At 37.7% G+C, this 24409-nt stretch overlaps 1 protein-coding gene and 1 pseudogene across 1 annotated transcript; both read left to right on the top strand.

Annotated features, from left to right (window-relative positions):
- Nucleotides 1-750: 750 nt before the first annotated feature.
- LOC148584809 (uncharacterized) lies at nucleotides 751-1761 on the top strand. The gene is made up of 3 exons (XM_088517285.1): nucleotides 751-954; nucleotides 1040-1143; nucleotides 1257-1761. The coding sequence occupies exons 1-3, from the start codon at nucleotides 751-753 to the stop codon at nucleotides 1759-1761; spliced, it is 813 nt and encodes a 270-aa protein (XP_088373411.1).
- A 12645-nt stretch (nucleotides 1762-14406) lies between these two features.
- On the top strand, nucleotides 14407-16872 carry LOC132187279 (isoflavone 3'-O-methyltransferase 4-like; annotated as a pseudogene).
- The last annotated feature ends 7537 nt before the right edge of the window (nucleotides 16873-24409 follow it).

The raw sequence follows: 24409 nt of genomic DNA, 5'->3' as shown, positions 1-24409 counted from the left end.
TTCTTCTACCAAGAAAAATGGCGGAGCTGGGGTGGTGATGATCACACCAGATGGAAGAGAGTTAAAGAGTTCATTAAGATTGGAATTTAAGACTACTAACAATGAAGCTGAATATGAAGCTGTAATAGCCAGGCTCAGCTTAGCCCGAGAGCTGGAGGCAGAATTTGTAGAGGTGCGGAGTGATTTTCAAGTTATTGTCGGCCACATTCGTGGTGAATTCGAAGCTAAGGGCAGCAAGATGAAGCTTTACTTATCTAAAGTTCAAGATATGCAAAAAGCTTTCAAAAAATTCTGTATTGTTAAAATCCCAAGATAAGAGAACGAGAAAGCGGACCATCTGTCTCGGTTGGGCTCTTCGACCGAGGATGAAGTGGGAGAATCTGACCAACCAATACAAATTTTGCATCAACCTTCCATCATCGAGAAAGTTCTTATTTTGACTATTAAGGTCATACCCGCTTGGGCTGAAGAAATTGTTTATTACCTCGAAAAGGGAATTCTTCCAGGTGATAAGAGGAAGGTAGTGCAATTAAAACGAAAAGCTGCTCGATTCACCCTAGTCAATGGAACTCTTTTTAAACGGGGCTTTATGCTGCCTCTCATTAAGTGTGTTTCTAAAGAAGAGAGCAATTATATCCTTCGAGAGATTCATGGAGGAATCTGTGGCAGTCACTCGAGAGCCTACATATTAGCACACAAAGCAGTTAAAGCAGATTCTTTTGGCCGAGTATGAATCAAGACTCCATATACATGGTCAAAACTTGTGACGGTTGTCAACGTTTTGCCAACATTATCAAGCAGCCTCCCGAGGAACTCAGCTCGGTCTCCTCGCCATGGCCATTTTCACAATGGGGGGTAGACATAGTAGGGCCATTACCTGCAGGAAAGGGGGGAGTTCGGTTCGCTGTGGTTGCTGTTGATTATTTCACCAAATGGGCAGAAGCTGAATCTTTGGTAAATATTACAGCAAAAAACATCGAGAAATTTCTCTGGAAGAGTGTCATTTGTTGGTATGGGATTCCTCATGCCTTTGTTACAGACAATGGCAAGTAGTTTGACTGTGATTCCTTTCGAGATTGGTGTGCCGGACTTCATGTTCGGTAATACTTCTCATCTCCAGGACATCCTCAACCAAATGGACAGGTGGAAGCAACGAATAAAACCATATTTAAAATTCTAAAGAAGAAGCTCGATTAGCACAAAGGAGGATGGGCGGAAGATCTTCCCGAAGTTCTATTGGCATACCGCACCACCAGAAGAACTCCCACCGAGGAAACTCCTTTCGCCTTAGCCTACGGAACCGAGGCTGTCATCCCTGCTGAGGTTGGGTCGGGAAGTTTTCGAGTGGACACATTCAACCCCGATTTGAACGGCGAGGGTCTTAAGCTACATTTAGATTTGCTACAAGAAAAACAAGATCAGGCCCGGGTTACTATGGCAACATACCAGCAGAGGGTAGCTCGGTATTTCAACCGGCGGGTTAAGCATCGCAGTTTCCAAGTTGGAGATTTGGTTTTGAAAAAAGTCACTCTTGCAACCAAAGATGCAACTGATGGAAAGCTCGCACCAAACTGGGAAGGACCATACCAAGTGATCAAATGTGGCAAAGCAGGGCATACCATCTTACAAACTCCGAAGGAAAGCAACTCCATCGACCATGGAATGCTGAACATCTTAAGAAGTATTTTGTATAGAATTATAATTCTCAGAGCATCACTTTGGTTATACTCTTTTCATAAACGAATAAATGCGTATGAATGAAGGATCCTCTGAGATTAGAATCATGCATAAATCTTAAGTATGTGCCAGACCATGCTTTCATTCAACGTTCGGAGAAAATATTCAAGAAAAATGTTCCAAAAAAGCTACCTTTGGAAAGGTATCGATAACACTTTCCAACCCTTTGATGAAATACAGCCATAAAATCCCGAGCGTCACTCGGTATATTCTCACTAAGGCACTTTCACCAAGGAAGAATTCGGGAATATAGCGGAAGAAGCATTTTCTGAACTTATCTCCTTTCCACTTTGGAAGAATATAGTCGGAGAATTTCCCAAACTTTTCAGAGAAATTTCACTAAGGCGCTTCCCCAAAGATGAAGTTCATAAGTCTAATAAGACTATACTAAGGCGAAATATAGCAAGAGAATTTCCCAAATTTCATTCGGTGAAGTTTCACTAAGGCGCTTTCTCGAACATAAGCCTTTGCTCCAAAAGGTTCTACCTCGGAGAAATACAGCCAGAGAGTTTCCCGAACTTTGTTCGGCGAACAATTCACTAAGGCGCTTTCTCAAGGAAGAAGTTCATAGGCCTAACTAAACCACAGCATTCTCCAAAGCTCAAATACTTTTTCCCCGAGCATTCTCCTGGGACAAAATGTTCGACTATCATGTTTAAACGTGATTTTCTCACAAACAATGCATTCTCAGTAAAACATGCAGCACACTGCGATTCACACCAACACCTGGTTGAAAATTTTACACCTCGTTAAGATTCCCATCAGTATAAATTAAATTTATAACCAATGGGAATCGGGGGGGTATACATAGCATGAAATTGCTGAGATCTATAACTAAATCAGTATACAGAATTAATGTTAGTGTGCATATAGAATTTAATAACAAAAATTTCTTTCATTATCAAGTTAAAATAGTTAGGTACAAAAAAGAGAAATGTTATCTTGGTATTTACATTTGGAAAATCAAGAAGAGGCATGGTCCCATTCTTCATCAGACACAGTTATTGACTTTTTCGAATCAGCAGATGAAGATTTTCCAGCCTCAGGACGTTTAGCTGCAGCAGAAGATTCCCCAATCTGACGCTGAGCAAACGGATTGAAGCCGAAGACTATGATGCCTTTACAGTCGAGCTTTGTTCTTATATCTAAGCACTTGCTCCTTAGCTCGTAAAAATTTCCCCTAAAAACTATCAGCCCTTTTTATAGCAGCTTTGGCCTTCTTCTTTGCCGACTTTCATTTTTTCTCTGAGGCCAGAAGTTGCTCTTCGGTTACTTTCAGTTTCCCTTCAGCCACTTCGGCACAGTGTACGCCGAGGATCTCTGAGCTGCTTCCAGCTCTTCAAAGACTTGGTTAATACGAGACTCGGTAGCTCGACATTGAAGTTCGGCCTCAGCATGTTTTTCTTTAAAAAGAGCAACCTTATCCTCCAGGGCAGAATTATCAATTAGCAACTTTCTATTCCTGGCTCTCTCAGCAATCCCCTGGACTCCTTGTTTTTGAATCCGAGAAAGAGCTTGAGAACACCGAGCCTCCAAATCGGTAACTTGTTGTTTTGTAACGAGGAGCTCGTTCCCTTATTGAGAAGATAGCTCTTGAACTCGTTGTAGTTCAGCCTCGGTTTCTTCAAGTCTCTTCTTGATATTTTCGGGTTCCAAGGTCGAGATTTCAGCAAGACTCTCCTTAAGCCGGATAGCTCCCTCCTCAAGAGTCAAAAAATTAGCATGCAAACTTGCATGCTTTGTTCTCTCAGCAGCTAGCTCAGACTCCAATTCCCGAGACCGGGAGACAGCTCTAGCACTCTGAGCCTCTAGTCATTTTATCTCGGCTTTAGCCTCTTCAAGTCTCTTCTTGGCATCCTCAGCTACCAGAGCCAAACTCTCTACAGACCTTCTGAAATGAAGGTAGTAATTCATGCTATGCATTGACCCCTACAAACGGAAAGAAGTTTATTAAAACAAAATATTGTTATCAGAAGTCAGAGGATAGAGATATACTTACCTCGAGTTGATGGTACAGCATATGTTCCATCACCTCCTTCGGGAATTAAGCGCTGATGTCAGCAATGTTGTTCGCCGGGATCAAGCTAGCTAAGGTAGAGAAGGGATTCTCAAGCCATTTGTCACCCAACCGAGTGAGAGGTTCCCCGAATGACCAAATTATTGGTTCGGGTGAGCGCTCCACTGAGGGACCAGCTACTGGAGATGCTTCGGGGGGATGCTGACAGAGGTACTCGGCGGGTTTTCTCTCAATGGCAAATTTGACTCCCCGAGTTTTATTGATTCCCCGCCGGCGAAGAAGTTGAAGTTAACTCCTTCAAATTCGCTAACAGTTGTTTCAAACTCGGCATCCAGTTGCTCGGTAACCTTAAAAACATCTGCCACCTCTTCAGCAAATGTTTTCTCGGCGACCATGGGCTTTGTGGTTGTTGGCACATCATCAGGTCTGCTACCTATAAAACCAGCAACCACCTGCTCGGTGCTGACAACCTCAGCGTACGGGAATGAGCTTTCAGCTTTAGTTTGCCCTGGGTAGATCACGGCTAGAGGTTTCACGGCCGGCATTCTTGAGGCGAGGTAGGTAAGGGCTTCGCCAACATCCGTCGTATCTTCTTCCTCAGATTCAGAGGAACTTATCTGTACAGCCTCGGGAGAGGAAGAGAGAGGGACGGTCGAGATTGGAGTAACTTAGAGCTTCAGAGGCAGAAACTTCAGCTCTAGTAGGCGTATGTGAAGAAGTTGGGGGAGTCCGTTTTGCGAGGAGGGCATCCTGAGCTGACTTATCTTGTCTGCTTAAGAACTCCCTGACCCCACCAAGGACCTTCGAGTATGCTCTAATATGAGGAGCAGGGGCGTCTGGCTCAGGGGCTCTCGGATCATTTATACCCCCATTTCTCACTTCTTCACGAACAGTAGCCGAGTGTGCTATCACTCCTTCCGGTGCAGGATCGGTAACAAGCCCCGCTGCCTGCGAGCTGTCCTCGGCAGCCTTGTATTTCTTCTTACTCTTCTCCACATGTGGACTACCCTCGGTAGCTTTAGCCTTCTTCTTAATCTTCTTTAGAGAAGGGATGTTGGGGTCCTCTGGCTCATCAGCAATCACCAAAGGGACTCTAGCAACAACCATTGACTTCGCCGAGGATTTCTTCAAGAAAGCTTCCTCAGCTTTTCTCTTGCCCTTTCCTTTAGAAGGTCCCCCAGCCCCAATAGTCCTTCGCTTGGAAGACTCCGCAGCCCTAACAGTTGGTCTTCTCGGCACCTCTGTAATTGGTACCCTAGGCAGGTCAGTTTCCACCAGTCTTGCCGGTGCAGGAGTCCACACATATCTCCTCAAGTTCTCATCAACCATGAGGGCCTCATAATCCATCTCCAGAGGATGAAGCTCGGCATGATCCAGCACGTCCTGCACACGCTTTTCCTCCTCCCTGGTTAAACGAGGTTCTTGTTGACCTGAGAGCAGATGTCAGGGTTAGCTTTGCTGCAAAAAGAGATATAGTAAAAGATAATAAAGTAGTGCTTGGTTTTACCTCGGTTTGATGGAGCAATAGTTTCCCGAGGGACGCTTGGGTCCCTGATTACTTCGGAAGGTGAGAATTCCCAGTCACCTTGGACAAAGAAGAACTCATCTTTCCACCCCTTGTTGCTAGAGTAGGTACGCCTGAAGGTAAGGAGCTTCATTTTCTTCCGAAGTTGGAAAGTGAACAAGAACTCAGTTCTGGAACACTTCGTCAGTCGGTAAATTTTCAAAAATTCCACGACTGTGAGTGGATGTTCCACTCCAAGAATCTTCAACCAAACGATCATGCAGGTGAAGAATACTCTCCACCCATTCGGAGCTAATCAATGAGGAGCTATCCGAATGTAGCTCGGTAGCTCCCAAACTACCCTCGGGAGGGGCAACCTAAACCCTACTCGGAACATCTCCAAATAGACACAAATTTCATTACTGTCAGTATCCACTACTGCTCCAACACTGTTGGTGTCAAAGCCCAGTCGAACCGAATCAGGGATGCGCTAGTTTGCACGGATTTCAGGCTCATCACATTCTGACACCTTTGATACCCAAATAACCAGGTGTGATTCACCCAGTACCCTGGGAACGTCCTCAACCCTGTGACTCATAAGGTATCGATGGTAAGGGAATATAAGACGAGGGATGGAAGTAAGGCCTTGTTGAAAAATTATGTGGGCAACGCTTAAGCGAAGGTGATTGACCGAGGGTTCGATTAAAGGAAGAAGGAAATCAAGGTAATGGAGTATGGGGCAGTTTGGATGGACAAAAGGTTCAGCCGAAGGAATAGACTGGAGCGAAGCTTTGAAATATACCACTCTCGAAAAGTAATACTCGGCTGAGAGGTCTGAACGAAGAAGTGCCAGATTTGAAAGAAAAGAGAGATCGATAAGAGCTTAGAAAGAATAACAATGGCTTCTGCGGGATAACAATGGAAGTTAAAACGAAGAAGAAGAAGGCTTTTTAAAGACTTTCGGAAAACAAAACTGAATCGGCGCATTGAATACCCTAGAATCTAGGGTTTGGCGAAGAGACGCCTTTTCATCCCTTTCTCCACGCAGAAACTGATGTGTGGCCACTACAAAGCTTAAACCACAGAGAATTCTACGCGTGGTTCTCAAAAGGTGGAGGTATATCCTTAAAACGTTCTAAATACCATTTTTTGAAAATTCAAAATTTCAAAAAGTTCAAAATTCAAGGGCCAAATTCAAATTATTTTATCAAAAGCAAAGCCGAGCCTTTCAACAGTTGACCCATTTTTAGGAAAATATGAAATTTCCATAATCTGTTATATTAGGAAATTGGGGGGTAACTGTTGGGTCATGGATCAGTCGAGTTGGGCCCAGTAAACGATTTCTTGGCCCATCCTTAGAGCTCGGTCATTTTTACTATTCACCATGTTTACACTCAATTATTTTAGGCCCACTAAAGCCCAGTAAATAAAGCTCTGTTAGAAGGCTTGGTAAGCCGAGCCTTCCATGGATACTAAATCTCGGGAATCACTCTCGGAATATTAGATATATCAACATAAGTGTCCTATTTACTGTTCCCCAATATATTGTTGACACGTGGACCCTCGGTAAAGTTCACAGTGTTAGATGAACATGTACAACCTGATGCCTATAAAAGGGAGATCCTCTCTCACTATTTCGGTAACTTCTTTTTACCCTAAAAAACTGAATATATTGCATATCCATTATCTCTCCCATAATCTTTAAGATTATTTTCTTCTTAAAATACTGTGACTAACTTAGGCATCAGAGCTTTCCCCGGCCAGACAACGCCGGCAGCCTTGATCCCTTCTCTCTGTTTTTCATATCCAGTTTATCCTCGGTTATCAAGTCCACAATAGGGCCGATTCCACGTCATCATTCGGAAAACTGCTCAAACAGATCTCAACATACAAAACTAACGAAAAATTAAGAATCTATATATGATGCCCATTGAATTCCGCATTAGAATTGTATTAGGTACAAAATTGGGTAATATAATCAGCTCTTATACAGGAGTTAATTAGTAATGAATAATATTTTTAGGATATTATTCACATATAAGTTTGTAAACTGCTATTAATGACGTTAAGAATTTCATATGTTTTATAAATGTTTATCGGCACATGACACTATTTTAAATGGGTTGGAGGATATTTCCTCCAAACTGGTTTGAAGGAAATTTTTGTCCCATATATAGATAAAATTATAAAATGCAATGTAATAAAACCTTAATTATAAAATGAATCTTCTCCATTTTAATGAAGACAATCCTATTTGTTTGTATATATATATAATTTCCTATCTGAGACAAATCATTCCAAGTTGAATGATCTATATATATATATAAAAGATAAGATAAGATAAGATTAGTGGACCCATGTCAAACTCAAACTTTTTTTTGAAAGGGAACATACCATACTCATTCATTAATAAAAGTCGCAAGCATAAAGCTCTTACAAACAGAGCAAAAAACTCTGAAGTAAATGATAGTCGAAGCTAAAGATACGGTCATCAACAACAGACCAAATCAACCATAACAAAAGCATCCGCTAACCTAAGACTAATTATCTGGTTTAAAAATTATATCTGCATCAAACAGACACCATCTAATGCATAGGTAGCACTTATTCATCGGCCTTGAGAGCAGAACCTCCCAGCCGATACTCATCCTCCTCAACCCGAAAGTCAGGATACAGTTCACATCCACAACCCAAGGGTTTGGACCAGGAATAACGGGTAGAAACCGGGCGCACCAAAGCAGGAGGAGAGAACCGTATTACAAGCAAAAAGAAAAACCATACAGGGAAATAAAGGGAGCAACAAAACAAATGCAGGAAAAGAAATTACAGCAAAGAAAACAAACTACAAGGGAACTCAAAAGGAAATACAGAACACAAAACAACAATGCAGGGAAATAAAAACGAAAAACACACAAAGTGGGTCACTGCAGCCGGAAGGAGGCCGATCGCGAGTTGGCCGGAAACCGCCACGGAAAGTGGCACAAAAAGCTTGACACGGGAGGGGCGTGTGAAAAGACCCGACAGCGAGCGGTGAGCGGTTAAGCGGGCATGGAGGAGATCGGCGGCACACACTAGCAAACAGGGAGGGGGAGAGTTTGAGTGAAAACCCCCAAAGGCAAAAACGGAGAAAAAGCAGAGGGGAAAAGGACAGATGGGGAGGGGGAAGAGAGGGGCACTGGGACTAGGGGCATCAAGTAAAATACTAGCACCCGGAGCGGAGAGAAGAGAGGAGGGGGGATGCAAGCAACGGCCATCCCTCCTCCCTTGCGGCTGCGGCGATCTAGAGGGGGGACTTAGGGCTTCACGGCTCTCAGAGGGGGGGGGGGGGGGTTTAGGGTTTCACGGCTCTTGCTGTGTCAAACTCAAACTTAAAGATTAGTGGATGCTATAGATTTTCAAGCTCACCATTGTCCATGGGTATTAAACTTCTATTTTTATAAAAATTTATGATCCATTCAATGAAAAAATATTGATACAAAATTAAGAGATCTATTAATAGAAAAAGAAAATCAAATTAGAGATAATGAATTAAATTTACGTAAAATGAAAATAATAGACATTTCTCTATGATGTATTACATTCCAGAAAAAAAGATCTAAGTAATGTGTATTGTTTTTAGTGTAAATTATTTAGTTCAAATTAAGTCTCACCTAATCCAATTAATCAATGAAGAAACTAGCTCTAGATTAAACACTCCTCCTTTTTCTCCTATTTCTTTTCCTTTATGCAACTATTTTACACTAAACAAAACTCCTTCCCTTCTCTTGTGTGGCGTTTCAAACAAAACTGAAAAAAAAAAAAAAAAAAAAAAAGAAAAAAAAAGTCATCAGGTTAGGTGCAACCAGAGACGAAGGGAGGGGAGACTGGCTGGGGTGATGGTCCCCCCCCCTCCCCCCCCCCCCCTCTTCCTCAAAAAAGACATTACTGATTATTTAAATTGCTATAGCTAGCTTCTAAAAAGTCTCTATAATTAATTAATACACGTTTGCAATGACGTTGCTAACATACAGAGACGGAGGGAGGGGGGACCGGGGGCCATAGTCCCCCCCCCCCCCCCCCCCCCCCCACCCCTCTTGCCCAAAAAAAAAAAAAATTGATAGAATTTAAAGGTGATTCAGAACCTGTGCTCTGGCTAATAATACATACATTATATGTATACATTATATATATATATATACATGATAAGATAAGATTAGTGGATGCTAAAGATTTTCAAGTTCACCATTGTCCATGGGTATTAAACTTCTATTTTTATAAAAATTTATGATCCATTCAATGAAAAAATATTCATACAAAATTAAGAGATCTATTAATAGAAAAAGAAAATCAAATTAGAGATAATGAATTAAATTTACGTAAAATGAAAATAATAGTCATTTCTCTATGATGTATTACATTCCAGAAAAAAAGATCTAAGTAATGTGTATTGTTTTTAGTGTAAATTATTTAATTCAAATTAAGTCTCACCTAATGCAATTAATCAATGAAGAAACTAGCTCTAGATTAAACACTCCTCCTTTTTCTTCTATTTCTTTTCCTTTATGCAACTATTTTTCACTAAACAAAACTCCTTCCCTTCTCTTGTGTGGCCTGTCAAACAAAACTGAAAAAAAAAAAAAAAAAAAAAAAAAAAGAAAAAGAAAAAAGAAAAGGTCATCAGGTTAGGTGCACCCAGAGACGAAGGGAGGGGAGACTGGCTGGGGCCATGGTCCCCTCCCCCCCCCCCCCCCCCCCCCCCCCCCCCTCTTCCTCAAAAAAGACATCACTGATTATTCAAATTGCTATAGCTAGCTTCTAAAAAGTCTCTATAATTAATTAATACACGTTTGCAATGACGTTGCTAACATACAGAGACGGAGGGAGGGGGGACCGGGGGCCATAGTCCCCCTTCCTAAAAAGGATATTTTTAAGGAGTCAAAGAAAAAAAAAGTCCACCCCCCGGCGCCCAAAAAAAAAAAAATTGATAGAATTTAAAGGTGATTCAGAACCTGTGCTCTGGCTAATAATACAGACATTATATGTATACAACCAATGTGGGACAACACTATATATATATATATATATATATATATATATATAAGATAAGATTAGTGGATGCTAAAGATTTTCAAGCTCACCATTGTCCATGGGTATTAAACTTCTATTTTTATAAAAATTTATGATCCATTCAATGAAAAAATATTCATACAAAATTAAGAGATCTATTAATAGAAAAAGAAAATCAAATTAGAGATAATGAATTAAATTTACGTAAAATGAAAATAATAGACATTTCTCTATGATGTATTACATTCCAGAAAAAAAGATCTAAGTAATGTGTATTGTTTTTAGTGTAAATTATTTAGTTCAAATTAAGTCTCACCTAATCCAATTAATCAATGAAGAAACTAGCTCTAGATTAAACACTCCTCCTTTTTCTCCTGTTTCTTTTTCTTTATGCAACTATTTTTCACTAAACAAAACTCATTCCCTTCTCTTATGTGGCGTGTCAAACAAAAATGAAAAAAAAAAGAAAAAAAAAAAAAAGGTCATCAGGTTAGGTGCAACCAGAGAGAAAGGGAGGGTAGACCAGCTGGGGCCATGGTCCCCCCCCCCCCCCCCCTCTTCCTCCAAAAAAAATTACTGATTATTCAAATTGCTATAGCTAGCTTCTAAAAAATCTCTATAATTAATTAATACACATTGCAATGACGTTGCTTACACAGAGAGACAGAGGGAGGGGGGACCAGGGGCTATAGTCCCGTCCCCCCCCCCCCCCTTCCTAAAAAAGATATTTTGAAGGAGTAAAAGAAAAAAAAGAAAAAAATTATAGTGGTCCCCCTCCCCCCCTAAAAAAGAAAAAATTGATAGAATTTAAAGGTGATTCAGAACATATACTCTGGCTAATCATACAGACATTATATGTATACCACCAATGTGGGACAACACTATATATATATATATATATATATATATATATATATATATATATATATATATAAGATAAGATAAGATAAAATTAGTGGACCCATGTCAAACTCAAACTTAAAGATTAGTGGATGCTAAAGATTTTCAAGCTCACCATTGTCCATGGTTATTAAACTTCTATTTTTATAAAAATTTATGATCCATTCAATGAAAAAATATTGATACAAAATTAAGAGATTTATCAATAGAAAAAGAAAATCAAATTAGCGGTAATGAATTAAATTTACGTAAAATGAAAATAATAGACATTTCTCTATGATGTATTACATTCCAGAAAAAAAGATCTAAGTAATGTGTATTGCTTTTAGTGTAAATTATCTAGTTCAAATTAAGTCTCACCTAATCCAATTAATCAATGAAGAAACTAGCTCTAGATTAAACACTCCTCCTTTTTCTCCTATTTCTTTTTCTTTATGCAACTACTTTTCACTAAACAAAACTCCTTCCCTTCTCTTATGTGGCGTGTCAAACAAAAATGAAAAAAAAAAAAAAAAAAAAAAAAAAAAAAAAATGTCATCAAGTTAGGTGCAACCAGAGATGGAGGGAGGGGGGACCGGCTGGGGCCATGGTTCCCCCTCCCCCTCTTCCTCAAAAAAGATATTACTGATTATTCAAATTGCTATAGCTAGCTTCCTAAAAGTCTCTATAATTAATACACGTTTGCAATGACGTTGCTTACACACAGAGACGGAGGGAGGGTGGACCAGGGGCCATAGTCCCCCCCCCCCCCCCCCCCCCCTCCCCTTTTCCTAAAAAAGATAATTTTAAGGAGTAAAAGAAATAAAAAAACAAATTATACTGGTCTCCACCCCCAAAAGAAAAAATTGATAGAATGTAAAGGTGATTCAGAACCTGTGCTCTGGCTAATAATACAGACATTATATGTATACAACCATTATGGGACAACACTATATATATATAGATATAGATATATTATTGGACCCATGTCAAGGGCAAACTTAAAGATTAGTGGATGCTAAAGACTTTCAAGCTCACCATTGTCCATGGGTATTAAACTTCTTTTTTTTATAAAAATTTATGATCCATTCAATGAAGTATCACATAGTCAAACCTCTTACCCAAACACACCAAAAAGTATCAGATAGTCTAACTCCTCTTGTATAACCATTTATAAAAAGGTGTACAATTCAAATGATCTCACATTATCTTTCTTTCTTTCTTTGTCATTTCTTTGTTATGCTTGAATCATCATGGGCCCCAAGAGAAACAAAAGTGGAGAATATATTAACATCAAGGCGATTGGACGAAAATATATAGTAAATAGAGAATAATTCTTAGGCCTCTTTTAATATAAAATATTAACTCAACCAATTGTCAAAGGACTTAACACACAAACAATATGGGACCACAACCAAAATTATGGACAAAGCCACTAAGCCACGACAAAACACCAAAAAAAAAAAAACTTTCCAACACATCTACCTATTATGACAAATCCACTGTCAATGTAAAAGATCACAATAGCTAATGGACAACAACCAATATTGGGCTACAAGCAAAAGTTCCAGGGCCACAAGAAAAATATTCCATGCCGACAACCACTGCCAATTCATAACACTAAAGTCTATATAACATAGCAATGAAGTATATATATCCAACACATCAGCCCAATAAGGTATATAAACACAGGTTCGGCAAAAATGCTTGGGGATGGGGGTTTCGACAATAAAGTTCCAATACTAAAAAAAAATTTCATCAAACTACAAGAAGATTATTTCATTTGTTTCAACCAACAAAACCCACAAAAATTTCCAGGAAATACCTCTACACGGAATCCGAAATTTTTTGAATAAAAAATTTGAAATTTACTGAACCCTAGCAGGAGATCTGACGCCGGACTGAGTGACGCTGGAATGAGTTTCACGGCGGTTTTGTTGGACCGGTGGGTTCGCCGGTGAGTGTGTCAGGGGGAACCTTGGTGCCTCGGGAATATGGGGTTGCTTGACAAACTGGTGAGTGCGTCAGGGGGAACCTTGGTGCCTCGGGAATATGAGGTTGTTTGACGGACGGGAATCTGGGCTTGCTTTGAGTCATCTGTCGCACGATTGGGAATAACTCTTGCGCTGGTCTCAAGGCCGGTGCGTTCGCCGGTGACTGCGTCAGGGGGGAAGCTTGGTGCGTCGGGAATGTTGAAGGGCTGCTCGACGGGCTTGGTGGTTTCAGTCGTGTGTCGCGCGATTTGGGGTGAGGAAATAACACCCCAAGTATTACCAAAACACACCGTTTTGGACCTATCCAAAACGGTGTGTTTTGGTCCTACATGTCAAAAGTGGACACGTAGGACCAAAAAAAATCTGATGTAGCCCACTCCAAAAATGGTGCGTTTTGGTATATTTAACGGCTGTTAAGAAAACTAGATGGCAGGTATTTTAATGTATTTTTCATTAACCGAGGGAGTAAATTTTCAAAAAAAAAAAAAAAAAAAAAAAAAAACTTAGGGATATTAAAATTTTGAAAGGCTGAGTCAAGGATTTGTTATACATTTTCCCTTGTTTTTAGTGTATATTATTTAGTTCAAATTAAGTCTCACCTAATCCAATTAATCAATGAAGAAACTAGCTATAGATTAAACACTCCTCCTTTTTCTCCTATTTCTTTTTCTTTATGCAACTATTTTTCACTAAACAAAACTCCTTCCCTTCTCTTATGTGGCGTGTCAAACAAAAAAAAAATCATTCCTCAGGTCAGGTGCAACACGTACCCTCGAAACAATAATTAAGCTTTGTTGGCTAAGTTAAGGCTGAAGAGAAGGCTTACAACAAAGGAATAGAACTTGTGTCAAAGCGAGAAGAATTATTTGAATCTACAGATTTTATTTTGTTTTATCACAGAAATAAATTGTTATATGGTTTAAGTTTTTTTTTTTTTTTTTTAATTTAACAGTATATATAGTATTAATTACGTCATTTTAAACTTTTAAATAAAGTGACAATTACTAATACACTTACCTTTTTTCTTTTTTTTTTTGAAATCAAACCACTGATATTGCATTAGAAAAAATCAACTGGTCTGATGCTCATTGCGTGGCAGAATTAGAACCTATTAGAACCACCTTCATACGTATGGCTTATAAATCGATAAATATTTTATTAAACTTGCAAATATCTAAACAACTATATATAGAGCAGACTAGCTTTGATCGTCACTCCAAGTTTCTATAATGGCTACCTCTCTAAAGAAATCGACCCCAAGAATTAATGAGAATGAAGAAGAGAGCTTCACGTATGCCTTGCAGGTGGCAAGCTCCTATGTGGTGTCCATAACCTTGCAATCGGCCATGGAGCTTGGCGTTTTTGAAATTCTAGCAAAAGCGGGTCCGGGAGCCAAGCTCTTCCCTACACAGATTGTTCAACAGATGCCAACCAAGAACCCCGAGGCACCCACGATGTTGGACCGTATTCTGAGGATGCTGGCCACCTACTCTTTGCTTGGTTGCTCTGTGGCTGCTGATGACTCTGGATCTTCGCAGAGGCTTTATAGTCTTTCTGATGTGTCTAAGCACTTCGTCTGCAACGAAGATGGTGTCTCTTTGGTACCTATCATGGCCTTGTTTTTCGACAAGGTCAGCTTAGATTGCTGGTCTATTTTCTATTTTCACGTCCATTTTTCATCTTTTCCTACCTTTTTTCTGTTCATAATTAGTTTGTTTTCTTCTTTTGTTTTTTTTTTTTTTCCAAAAAAATAAATAAAAAAAAGCTAGTCGACGATCTTTCATCGTATCGGTACAATGGACATGTGAATCCATCATCGAATTGGTAAAAAGAATATTAAAAAATTGTTGCAAGTTGTTTGTTAATGTTTTGACTTTTTTAGTGAAAAAAAAAAAAAAAAAAAAAAAAAAAAAAAAAAAGAAGAGTGGATTATCAAACAATTTTTTTAAGCTAGTCCACTTGTTTATGAAAATATTGCACAGTTATGCCTAAAGTGCTTTTGGTGTGCAAAGTTATTTTAGAGCATGTAGGATTGTGTTTAAGAAATAGAGGTTTTAAGTAAAAAAAAAAACAAGCTTTTTGGCAAAAACTTCAATTTTAAGCTTTTGTCAAAAGTGTTTTTTGGCCATTTTTAGGCTTTTTAGACCATTAAAAATGCTTTCATATATATATATATATATAACAAACTACAATATTTATTCCGCCATTTAATGATTCAATAGATATTTTTGAGTTTAAATGTTTAAATCCATCACATATTTGAAATAACAATGTCGTTAAACCCAAGCCCCTTATATTACAATATTAATGTTTTCGAGTTTAAACTTCGAATTGGGATAAACAAATTAATTAGATCATAATTGGAACATGTAGGCTACCTCTTCCACTACCTAATCTCTCTATCATTCATGTGAGCTTTGCTTGTCCTACAATTTGCGTTGGGTGATTGCTCGTGTCTGTTTATAATTAAGTGATTTTGACAAAATTAACCTAATACTAAATAAATAAATATAACTATTGCAAGATTTTTGTTTTACTTATAGTTGTCGTCATTGTTGAGTAACATCATGTGGTGCATGGGATAGATAGTGTAGTGAATTCCAAACTACTAAAGTTTAATTGTTCTAGATTCTGGTACATTCTTTTATGAATTTATTGTGAAACTCATGATATATATATATAGTTAAGATCTTGGAATTTATATAATATTTGTAGATTTATTTAAAAAGTATTGCTCGTACAAACCAGTACTTGTGCTGATTTTGGTCCGAATTCATTGATAGGTCCCATATGAAAGATGCAATTCTTGAGGGAGGAGGAATTGCATTCAACAGAGCTCATGGCAAGCAGGCCTTCGAGTACGCCAGGTTGGAGCCCAGGCTCAACCAGGTTCTTAACGCAGCCATGTTCAACCACTCAGCCATTTTTATTAAGTACATCCTTGACTCCTACAAAGGCTTCCAGCAACTCAAGCAATTGGTTGATGTCGGCGGCGGTCTAGGAGTCACTCTCAACTTGATCACTTCCAAATACCCCCATATCAAGGCCATTAATTTCGACTTGCCCCATGTCATACAACATGCCCCACATTATCCTGGTTAATTTGCTCTTCTTTTATATATATATATATATATATATATATATATATATATATATATATATATATATATATATATATATAATGTTCTTCATAAGCTATATATATTTGTGTGTGGGGGGATAAAGAGAGGTGTTAATTAATTGGTGTTGCAGGTGTGGAACATGTCCGGGGAGACATGTTCGAAAGCGTTCCTAAGGGGGATGCCATTTTTATGAAGGTGGGTTTGATTGATTTGTGTACTTTTTGTATATGAGTTGAAGAGAAATGGTGTTATAATTTGGATGCATTTTGTAGTGGATACTCCATGATTGGAATGATGAACATTGCTTGAAGCTGTTGAAGAACTGCTACGAGGCTACACCAAATGATGGAAAGGTGATTGTTGTGGATGCAGTTCTTCCAATTATGCCTGAGAATAGCACTTCTATGAAGTGCAACTGTCAATTGGATGTGAACGTGATGACTCATGTTACCCCCAGGAGGGAAGGAAAGGACGGAAGCAGAATTCATTGCCTTGGCAACCAAAGCAGGGTTTAGTGGCATCAGATTTGAATCTTTTGTCTGTAATTATTGGGTTATGGAGTTCTTCAAGTAGATTGCTTGCTTGTAATATTAATTTGGAAATCTATCGTTTCTTGTCCAAACACTTTAAATAAAAATGCTTATGAAAAGTTGAAATAAGAATTGCGACTTCAAATTAGCTGCAGTTGATATATATATATATATATATATATATATATATATATATACATATATACACATAGCTTATACATATAGTATTATGTAGGCATGACACATCAGTCTAATGAAATGATAACAAAGCCATCAATTTAGAGATTAACCTGAAATGAGTGATTCATGCTGCTTGACTGCCAACCTCTTTCATGCCCAAGTCAAGCAAATGGTCTCTTCATGCGCCACTTGTTAAAATTGGATGAGATAAGAGTTGAGTATTTAAAATTACTTGTCAACATCGTAGAAGAAAAAAAAAAAACAAATCTTTGACAAATCTCTCATATAACAAAGTGCCTATTAAAGTAGTTTGAAATTTCAAACTACTTTAACAAGCACTTTGTAAATCATTGTCGACACCTCTTAAGGGTGTTGGTTTACTGTTCAACAGACACCCTTATTATAGGGGTGTCGGTTCCACTAAATGAGACGCCTTGGAGTGTCGTTTTCTTACAAGGCTTCACTAAATCTGAAAGTTTTTGTAGTGAAATTAACCAAACGCCCGCAATAAGGGATGCATCCATATAAGTGGAAATCTTATTATGAATTGTTTTTTAAAAAATGCTATACATACTTTAAAGTGTTCACTCCCACGTACTCACTTCCTAAAATAGTACGTCACTGAAAATCACTATTAAATGAAATAACAAACAAAAGTATATATAGTATTTATCTTTAAAAAAAAATTATAGTTTTTTCATGAAAAATACAAGGAAAGAGAGAAAAACAGAAAGGGAGCATTAAAAGTGGGGAGAAGTGAGGGACATAGTAAACAAAAATTTTCAAAAGTTTTTAGTTATTAAGTTATTATGATAACTATACAAAATTAATTTCTTTATAAAGATAAATGTTGACGTAAGTCATTTTATTTGGTTAAAAATTGATCAACGAAAACTAGTACTACCTGAGAATTTTCTTAATTACTTGTAGAGATTATTAATAAAAAAATTATTTAAGCAAATGAAACTAGAAAAAAAAAATTACATCTAAAAAGTCGTTTGATTTGAATTCACTACCTTACTTGTTAAGAAAATGCTCGAGTCCTATGATGGTTTTGAGAACCTCAAGCAGATCGTTAACGTTGGTAGTGGAAATATCGGAGTGGCCCTTAGCTTAATCATTTCCAAATACCCCAAAATTAAGGGCATTAATTTCGACATGCCTCATGTTATACAACATGCCCCGCCCTATCCTGGTTTGTTTTCTGTTCATCAAGTACGTTTTTTTTTAAATAATATTGTTTAAGATATTGTGTTGTTTCTCCCAACGGTAATTTTTGAATTCGATAAATTTCCTTATCAGACTTTGGGATTAAAATGATAAAAAAATCATTGGATATGCAATGAATCCAATCTTTTCCCACTTCAGTTGTTTTAAGTGCAGTTCGCCACATCTCTATTGTTCTGATATCTGCAACCTTCATATTCTCAATGCCCATGTATGATGCCCAAAAAAAAAAAAAAAATTGTTTCTAAGTTAAAGTAGATGATCTCTGCAACCTTCATAATGTTAATTTTCATGTGCCCTGTCAAGCTACCAACAAACAATGTTTTTATGTTAAAGTAGATAGGAAGAAAGAGAGAGGGAGAGAAAGATGCCACAAAAAAACTTTCCAAAGTTCAAAGTAGATGGTCTTTATAACCTTCATATTATCAATTCTCATGTACCATGTCATGCCACAAAAATAAAAAAAATAAAAAAAATAAAATTCTAAGTTATTACAAAGATGGCTAAAATCTTGTGGAGACTAATACTATGGAGATTGATTATCTAGATCCAGTTCATCAAATTTTACTATACATGAATTGCTAATGAATGGTTGTACTTTTGGGAGTCTAGACAGCTATTTGCGATTGTTTAACAGAATCTGTAGCTTAAAGGGGGTGTTAATTTATCTTCCAGGTGTAAAACATGAGGCTGGAGATATGTTCGAAAGTTTTCCAAAAGGAGATGCCACAATTTTGAAGGTGAATTTTCAATTTTGTATCTTTTTGGCATTGTTCCTTACTTTTATTGTTGACTTAATTAAGGCTTATTTTTCTCTTTCGCTTAGAAACATTTAGCAAATAAATTTGTAGCATGGAAAAAGATTGTTTGACTGCCCATCTATTGATGTTGTAATGGCATTACTACAAGAATGCAATAATGACGACGTTTTTTAAGTGCTATCAACAATTTCTGTAAACTTTGTTGAGACTACGCTTTTCAATATTGGTGATTGGCCCATAATTTGAGAAAATTGTTTCACTTTGTCTCTCACCATCCAAATTGGATCTTAAATACTGGAAATGAAAAAATGATTGAAATCCCCGTTAACAGATTGGAAGGCATTGTTATAAAATTGGTGTTTGCATCTCTTATGGGTTTACCAGAATACTTTGGCAAGATCATTTATTGTTAGTAGGGCTACCATGCGATTGGCAGGAACCAAAATATCTCCTAAATACAATGTCTCCAGGATGTTTTCTCCTATCCTTGAGCTTGAAGAATGACTAATAACTACGTCACTTCTTTTGTTACCCACATTTGAAGCTCAGAAAGATACAGATGAGATATAAGAAACTTGGTTAATTTTTGCAAGCCGTTTAATCTTTTTTATTTTTTATTTTTCTACATATGTGATGTTTATACTAAAGAAAAAGAAAAAGAAAAAGAAAAAAAAAAAAAAAAAAAACTCTGCCTATTTATCTCGAGGGTGGCATTCATGGGATTTGTGGTTTTGACATGATGGTATTTGCACTACAAAAAAACAGGCATTTTCTGACGTGGCTACAGTATCATATTTTTTGCCACGTCAGCAATTTTCTGACATTTAAAATTTAAAACGTCAGAAAATTTTTTCCTGACGCGTGAATAGTAGCACGTCAGAATTTTCTGACGTGTCTCGACAGACACGTCAGAAAATTCTGACGTGTAAAATATTTGAACGTCAAGAAAATATTTCAGATTTTAAAAGATAAACATTTATATAATTGCTGACGTGGTGAGACCTACCACGTCAGAATTTTTCTGACGTGTGGATTTCTGACGTGCTACAGTGCCACGTCAGAATTTTGCTGACGTGGTAGTTTGCCACGTCAGCAAAATTACATATATATAGCTATATATATTTATATAGATAATTATTTATTATTTTTTTTAGTAGATTCCTGACGTGCCATGTGTGGCACGTCAGAAATTCCTGACGTGCGACACCTGGCACGTCAGAAAATCACCTCAAGTAGCCCAACAAAACTCAAAAAATAGGCGGGATTTTAAACTTTTTTTCCCTCTTTTTATTTCCACCCTCAACTTTTTCCCTTTTCATTTATTTTCCCCACACATGTGCATTCTCTCTCCTGCATGTCTGAATCTCCCTGCTTCTGTGCAGTGTGCACCGACTGCACGGCACCTCCAAAGGAAGAAGAAAAACAGAAGGGGAGAAGGGAAAAAATTGAGAAGCATGCAGCAGATCGAAGCAGAAGAAGAAGAAAAAGAAAAGGAGAAGAGAAGAAGAAAAAGAAAAGGAGAAGAGAAGAAGAAGAAGAAGAAGAAGAAGAGGAGAAGATCGATAAGAAGATTTTTTGGGTTTGTCAGATTGATTTTTTGATGGTTGGTTTTAATTTTTTGAAGATTTTTTCGGTTTGAGTTTTTGAAAATATTTTCAAAAACTCAAACCAGAACTGCACCATGGAGATCGAAAAGAAGAGGGAGATGGTGAGAAAATGGAGAAAAGGGAGAGCTCATGGAGAAAAGAAGAGAGCTACAGAGAGAGAAAAAAGAAGAGAAAAGAAGAGAGGGAGTGGCCATGGCAGATCTGCACTGCCGTGCAGAGAAATTCCCAAAAAAAAATAATAATAATTTAATTGAAAATTAATTTTAATTAAAAAAAAAAAAAAAGAAATTCCAGAAAAAATTTAAAAAAAGAAAAATTAATTTTTTATTTAATTTATCAATTTTCTGACGTGGTAGTTCTACCACGTCAGAAAATTTTTCTGACGTGTTGGACAGTGGAACGTCAGAAAATTCTGACGGTTTACCCACTGGCACGTCAGGAAAAAAATTTTCCTGACACCTATGCTTCTGACAATCGACGCACGTCAGAAGCGCCACGTCAGAAAAAATTTCTGACGTGTCAGACACTCCAACACGTCAGAAAACTCTAGTCAGAAAAAAAATTGTTTTTTTGTAGTGTTGGTTTGCTATAATGGGGGAATGTGTGATAAAGGGATATACTTATTCATCTTTCTCATTTTTGTAACATTCGAGCCTAATTTAGAGGGTGCGCAAATTGGAAGTTCGGTGGAGACGTTGCCACAAAGTTGATACTCTACGGTAGTAAAGTATAATTTACCTTTGATTTTTAACATTCTTTTAATGCTTCTCATCATTATATGCTCTGTCAATAATACACTGTGCTTAAGAAAGGTGATAAATTTATTTTTCAGAATTCAAATACTAACCATGAGATTATTTATCTTTGATAGTGGATACTCAATGATTGGAGCGACGATGACTGCGTGAAGATATTGAATAATTGCTACAGCGTTGTTCCATACGATGGAAAGGTTTTTGTATGGTGCAAGTTCTTCCAATTTTTCCAGAGATTACCACTTATGCAAAGGTTAAATCCCTACTTGATATGCATATGATGATTAAAAAACCGGGAGGAAGGAAGCGGCAGCAACATGAATTATTTCGATTGGTATATGGAGCTGGATTTAATTGCATTGGTTTCAGATGTGATGTCTATAATACCTGGAGTATGGAGTTGAATAAGAATGATATGATGACATCCATATGGTAGTAAGGCAGTGTAGGGAATATACCTTTGTAGGAGCTTACACACAGATATATATATATATATATATATATATATATATATATATATGTGTGTGTGTGTGTGTGTGTGTGTGTGTTTATATTTGTATATAATGTAAAAATTGTTATTGACAATTCTGGTTTGATCTATGATTAGTCAACTTCGCATGAGGTGTACCAATAATTTTGCTTAGGTTATTAACATTATATTAATTTGTGTACTTTTTTTAAAAAAAAAAACAAAATAAAACACATTAAAGGGTCAAATCTAATTTAAGAGAATGCATAATGGGTCAAATCTAATTTTGATAACATGCATGTGATCCATTAAATTTTCTTATTCTCTTCCACCGACCGATGGTGGAAGATAGTAGTGTATTTTCCTTGAACAATATAAAAGTAACTTGAATGGTTGAGGCTAGTGTATTTTCATTCCACAGCTATTCATTTTTTTATTTTCAATTTATTACTTTTCTTTAGGATCCCCATAACACATGTAGTTAAATTAATTAGTGGGCAATAATTTTGCTATGATTATTCCAAAACTAACCTCGACTTACTTAATGTACGTAGTAATGCTATGGACAAGAGTTGGATGACGAAGTTTAGGGGTACAAAGGAATACAGAGACGGGTGTAGATCATTTGTAGACTTCACAGTTAGGAATTGTAGAACTCCAGATGGACTTATTGTGTGCCACTATAAGATGTGTCGAAACAATAGGAAACACCCGCCAGGGTTGGTATACGAGCACTTGGCAAGGGGGAAAGGAATATGGCCACAATACCAAAATCTATTTATCACAGCGAGAGGCCTGTAAGAGCTCCAGTTGAAGGCGCTCATTTGAACTGTTCAACCGCAGATGCGGGTGAAAGCGGAGAACAGGGTAGAAATACGCATAGCCTGTTGCGTGATTTATTTGACATGCACGAAGTCAGGAAAGACAATTGTGAGCATCAGGTCGAGGTACAGGGTGAGGAAGAACACATTGTGCATGATGAAGCGGATGAATGTGACGTACAAAAGTACGAGTACTTACTTAAAAATGCAGACAAGCCGCTTCATGAGAAGACGAAACACAAAAAACTGAGTGCTACTGTACATTTGTATAACTTGAAGTATGTGGGTGGAGTTAGTAATATGATATTCTCGGCTTTCCTAAATTTCATGAATCAGTTGCTTCCTGTAGATGATGGGGCTTTGCCAATTAATACATATGAGGCGAAAAGGTTTCTAAGGGACATGGGACTCGGGTATGAGAAGATACCGGAATGTAGTAATAACTGTATGTTGTTCTGGAAGGGCAATAAGGATTTAGATTTATGTGTTAAATGTGGAGAATCTAAATGGAATGATGAAATCCATTTAAACGAGGATGGGCAGCCCATAACATCGAGTAAGCGACGTCTAGTGAAGGTGTTGCAGTGGTTTCTAATCATACCACAGCTACAGAGGCTGTTTATGTCGTAGCATACCGTGCCTCATATGAGATGGCATGCAAACGGCCGCACAAAAGATTGTGTATTAAGGCATCCGGTCGATGGTAAAGCATGGAAGTCGTTTGATAATTTATATATGAATTTTTCTGCGGACAGCAAGAATGTAAAACTTCGCCTCACCTTAGATGGGTTTAATCCTTTTGGGAACATGACCACATCCCGCAGTATTTGGCCTGCAATGCTAGTACCATACAACCTGCCTCTTTGGATGTGCATGAAACAAACTTCTTTTATATTATCCTTTATTATTTTAGGTCCAAGTTCACCTGGAATGGATATAGATGTTTACCTGCAACCTTTAATTGAAGAATTACATAAATTATGGAATATAGGAGTACAAACATTTGATATCTCACTGAAAAAGAATTTTATGCTCAGAGCACAGTTGATGTGGACAATTAATGACTTCCCCGCATACGAAAACTTGTCCGGGTGGCCTACTGGGGGTGGAAAGGCATACCCTTGCTGTATGCATGCAACAAAGTTTAGACGGTTAGAACACGAAAATAAATTTCGCTTTATGGGGCATAGGCGATACTTGCCCATGGATCATGCGTGGAGGTGGAACAAAAGAACTTTTGACGGTAACCAAGAACTAGAATGTGCCCCCAATATGCCAGGTGCAGATGAAATTCTAGAACAGTTAGAAGAGATGGTATTTGGGGATGAGAGCGCCGGTAAGTCGAAGCCCACTGATAAATCAAAGAGGAAGATGACTCATAATGATAATATAGTGTGGAAGAAGAAAAGTATTTTCTTTAGGTTGCCGTACTGGAAAGATAATTTATTACGGCACAATCTTGATATTATGCATATAGAGAAAAATGTGATGGACAACATAATAGGCACACTACTGGGCATCAAAGGGAAAACGAAGGACAACCTTGAAGCGCGTAAAGACTTGCAAGAAATGGGTTTGAGACCTAAACTTCATCTGTTCACGAAAGATGAGATAATCTATATGCCCCCAGCTTACCACACGATGTCCAATGAAGATAAAAACTAGTTTCTTGAAAGTTCTTCAAAATGTAAGGTGCCCGACAGATATGCCTCGAACATTTTTAGGTGTGTACGACTTAAAGACTAATCGATTTAAAGAAT

This window comes from Corylus avellana, chromosome 6, assembly GCF_965113065.1.
Source record: "Corylus avellana chromosome 6, dhCorAvel1.hap1.2, whole genome shotgun sequence".
NCBI classification, from domain to species: domain Eukaryota; kingdom Viridiplantae; phylum Streptophyta; class Magnoliopsida; order Fagales; family Betulaceae; genus Corylus; species Corylus avellana.
This window is presented reverse-complemented; position numbering and strand designations above follow the sequence as displayed.

Coding starts and splice junctions, on each gene's coding strand:
- LOC148584809 (XM_088517285.1), top strand. CDS start 751: ATGGTCAAAACTTGTGACGGTTGTCAACGTTTTGCCAACATTATCAAG. Junction 955..1,039: donor GGGCAGAAGCTGAATCTTTG/GTAAATATTACA, acceptor CCTTTGTTACAG/ACAATGGCAAGTAGTTTGAC. Junction 1,144..1,256: donor ATCCTCAACCAAATGGACAG/GTGGAAGCAACG, acceptor CCGCACCACCAG/AAGAACTCCCACCGAGGAAA.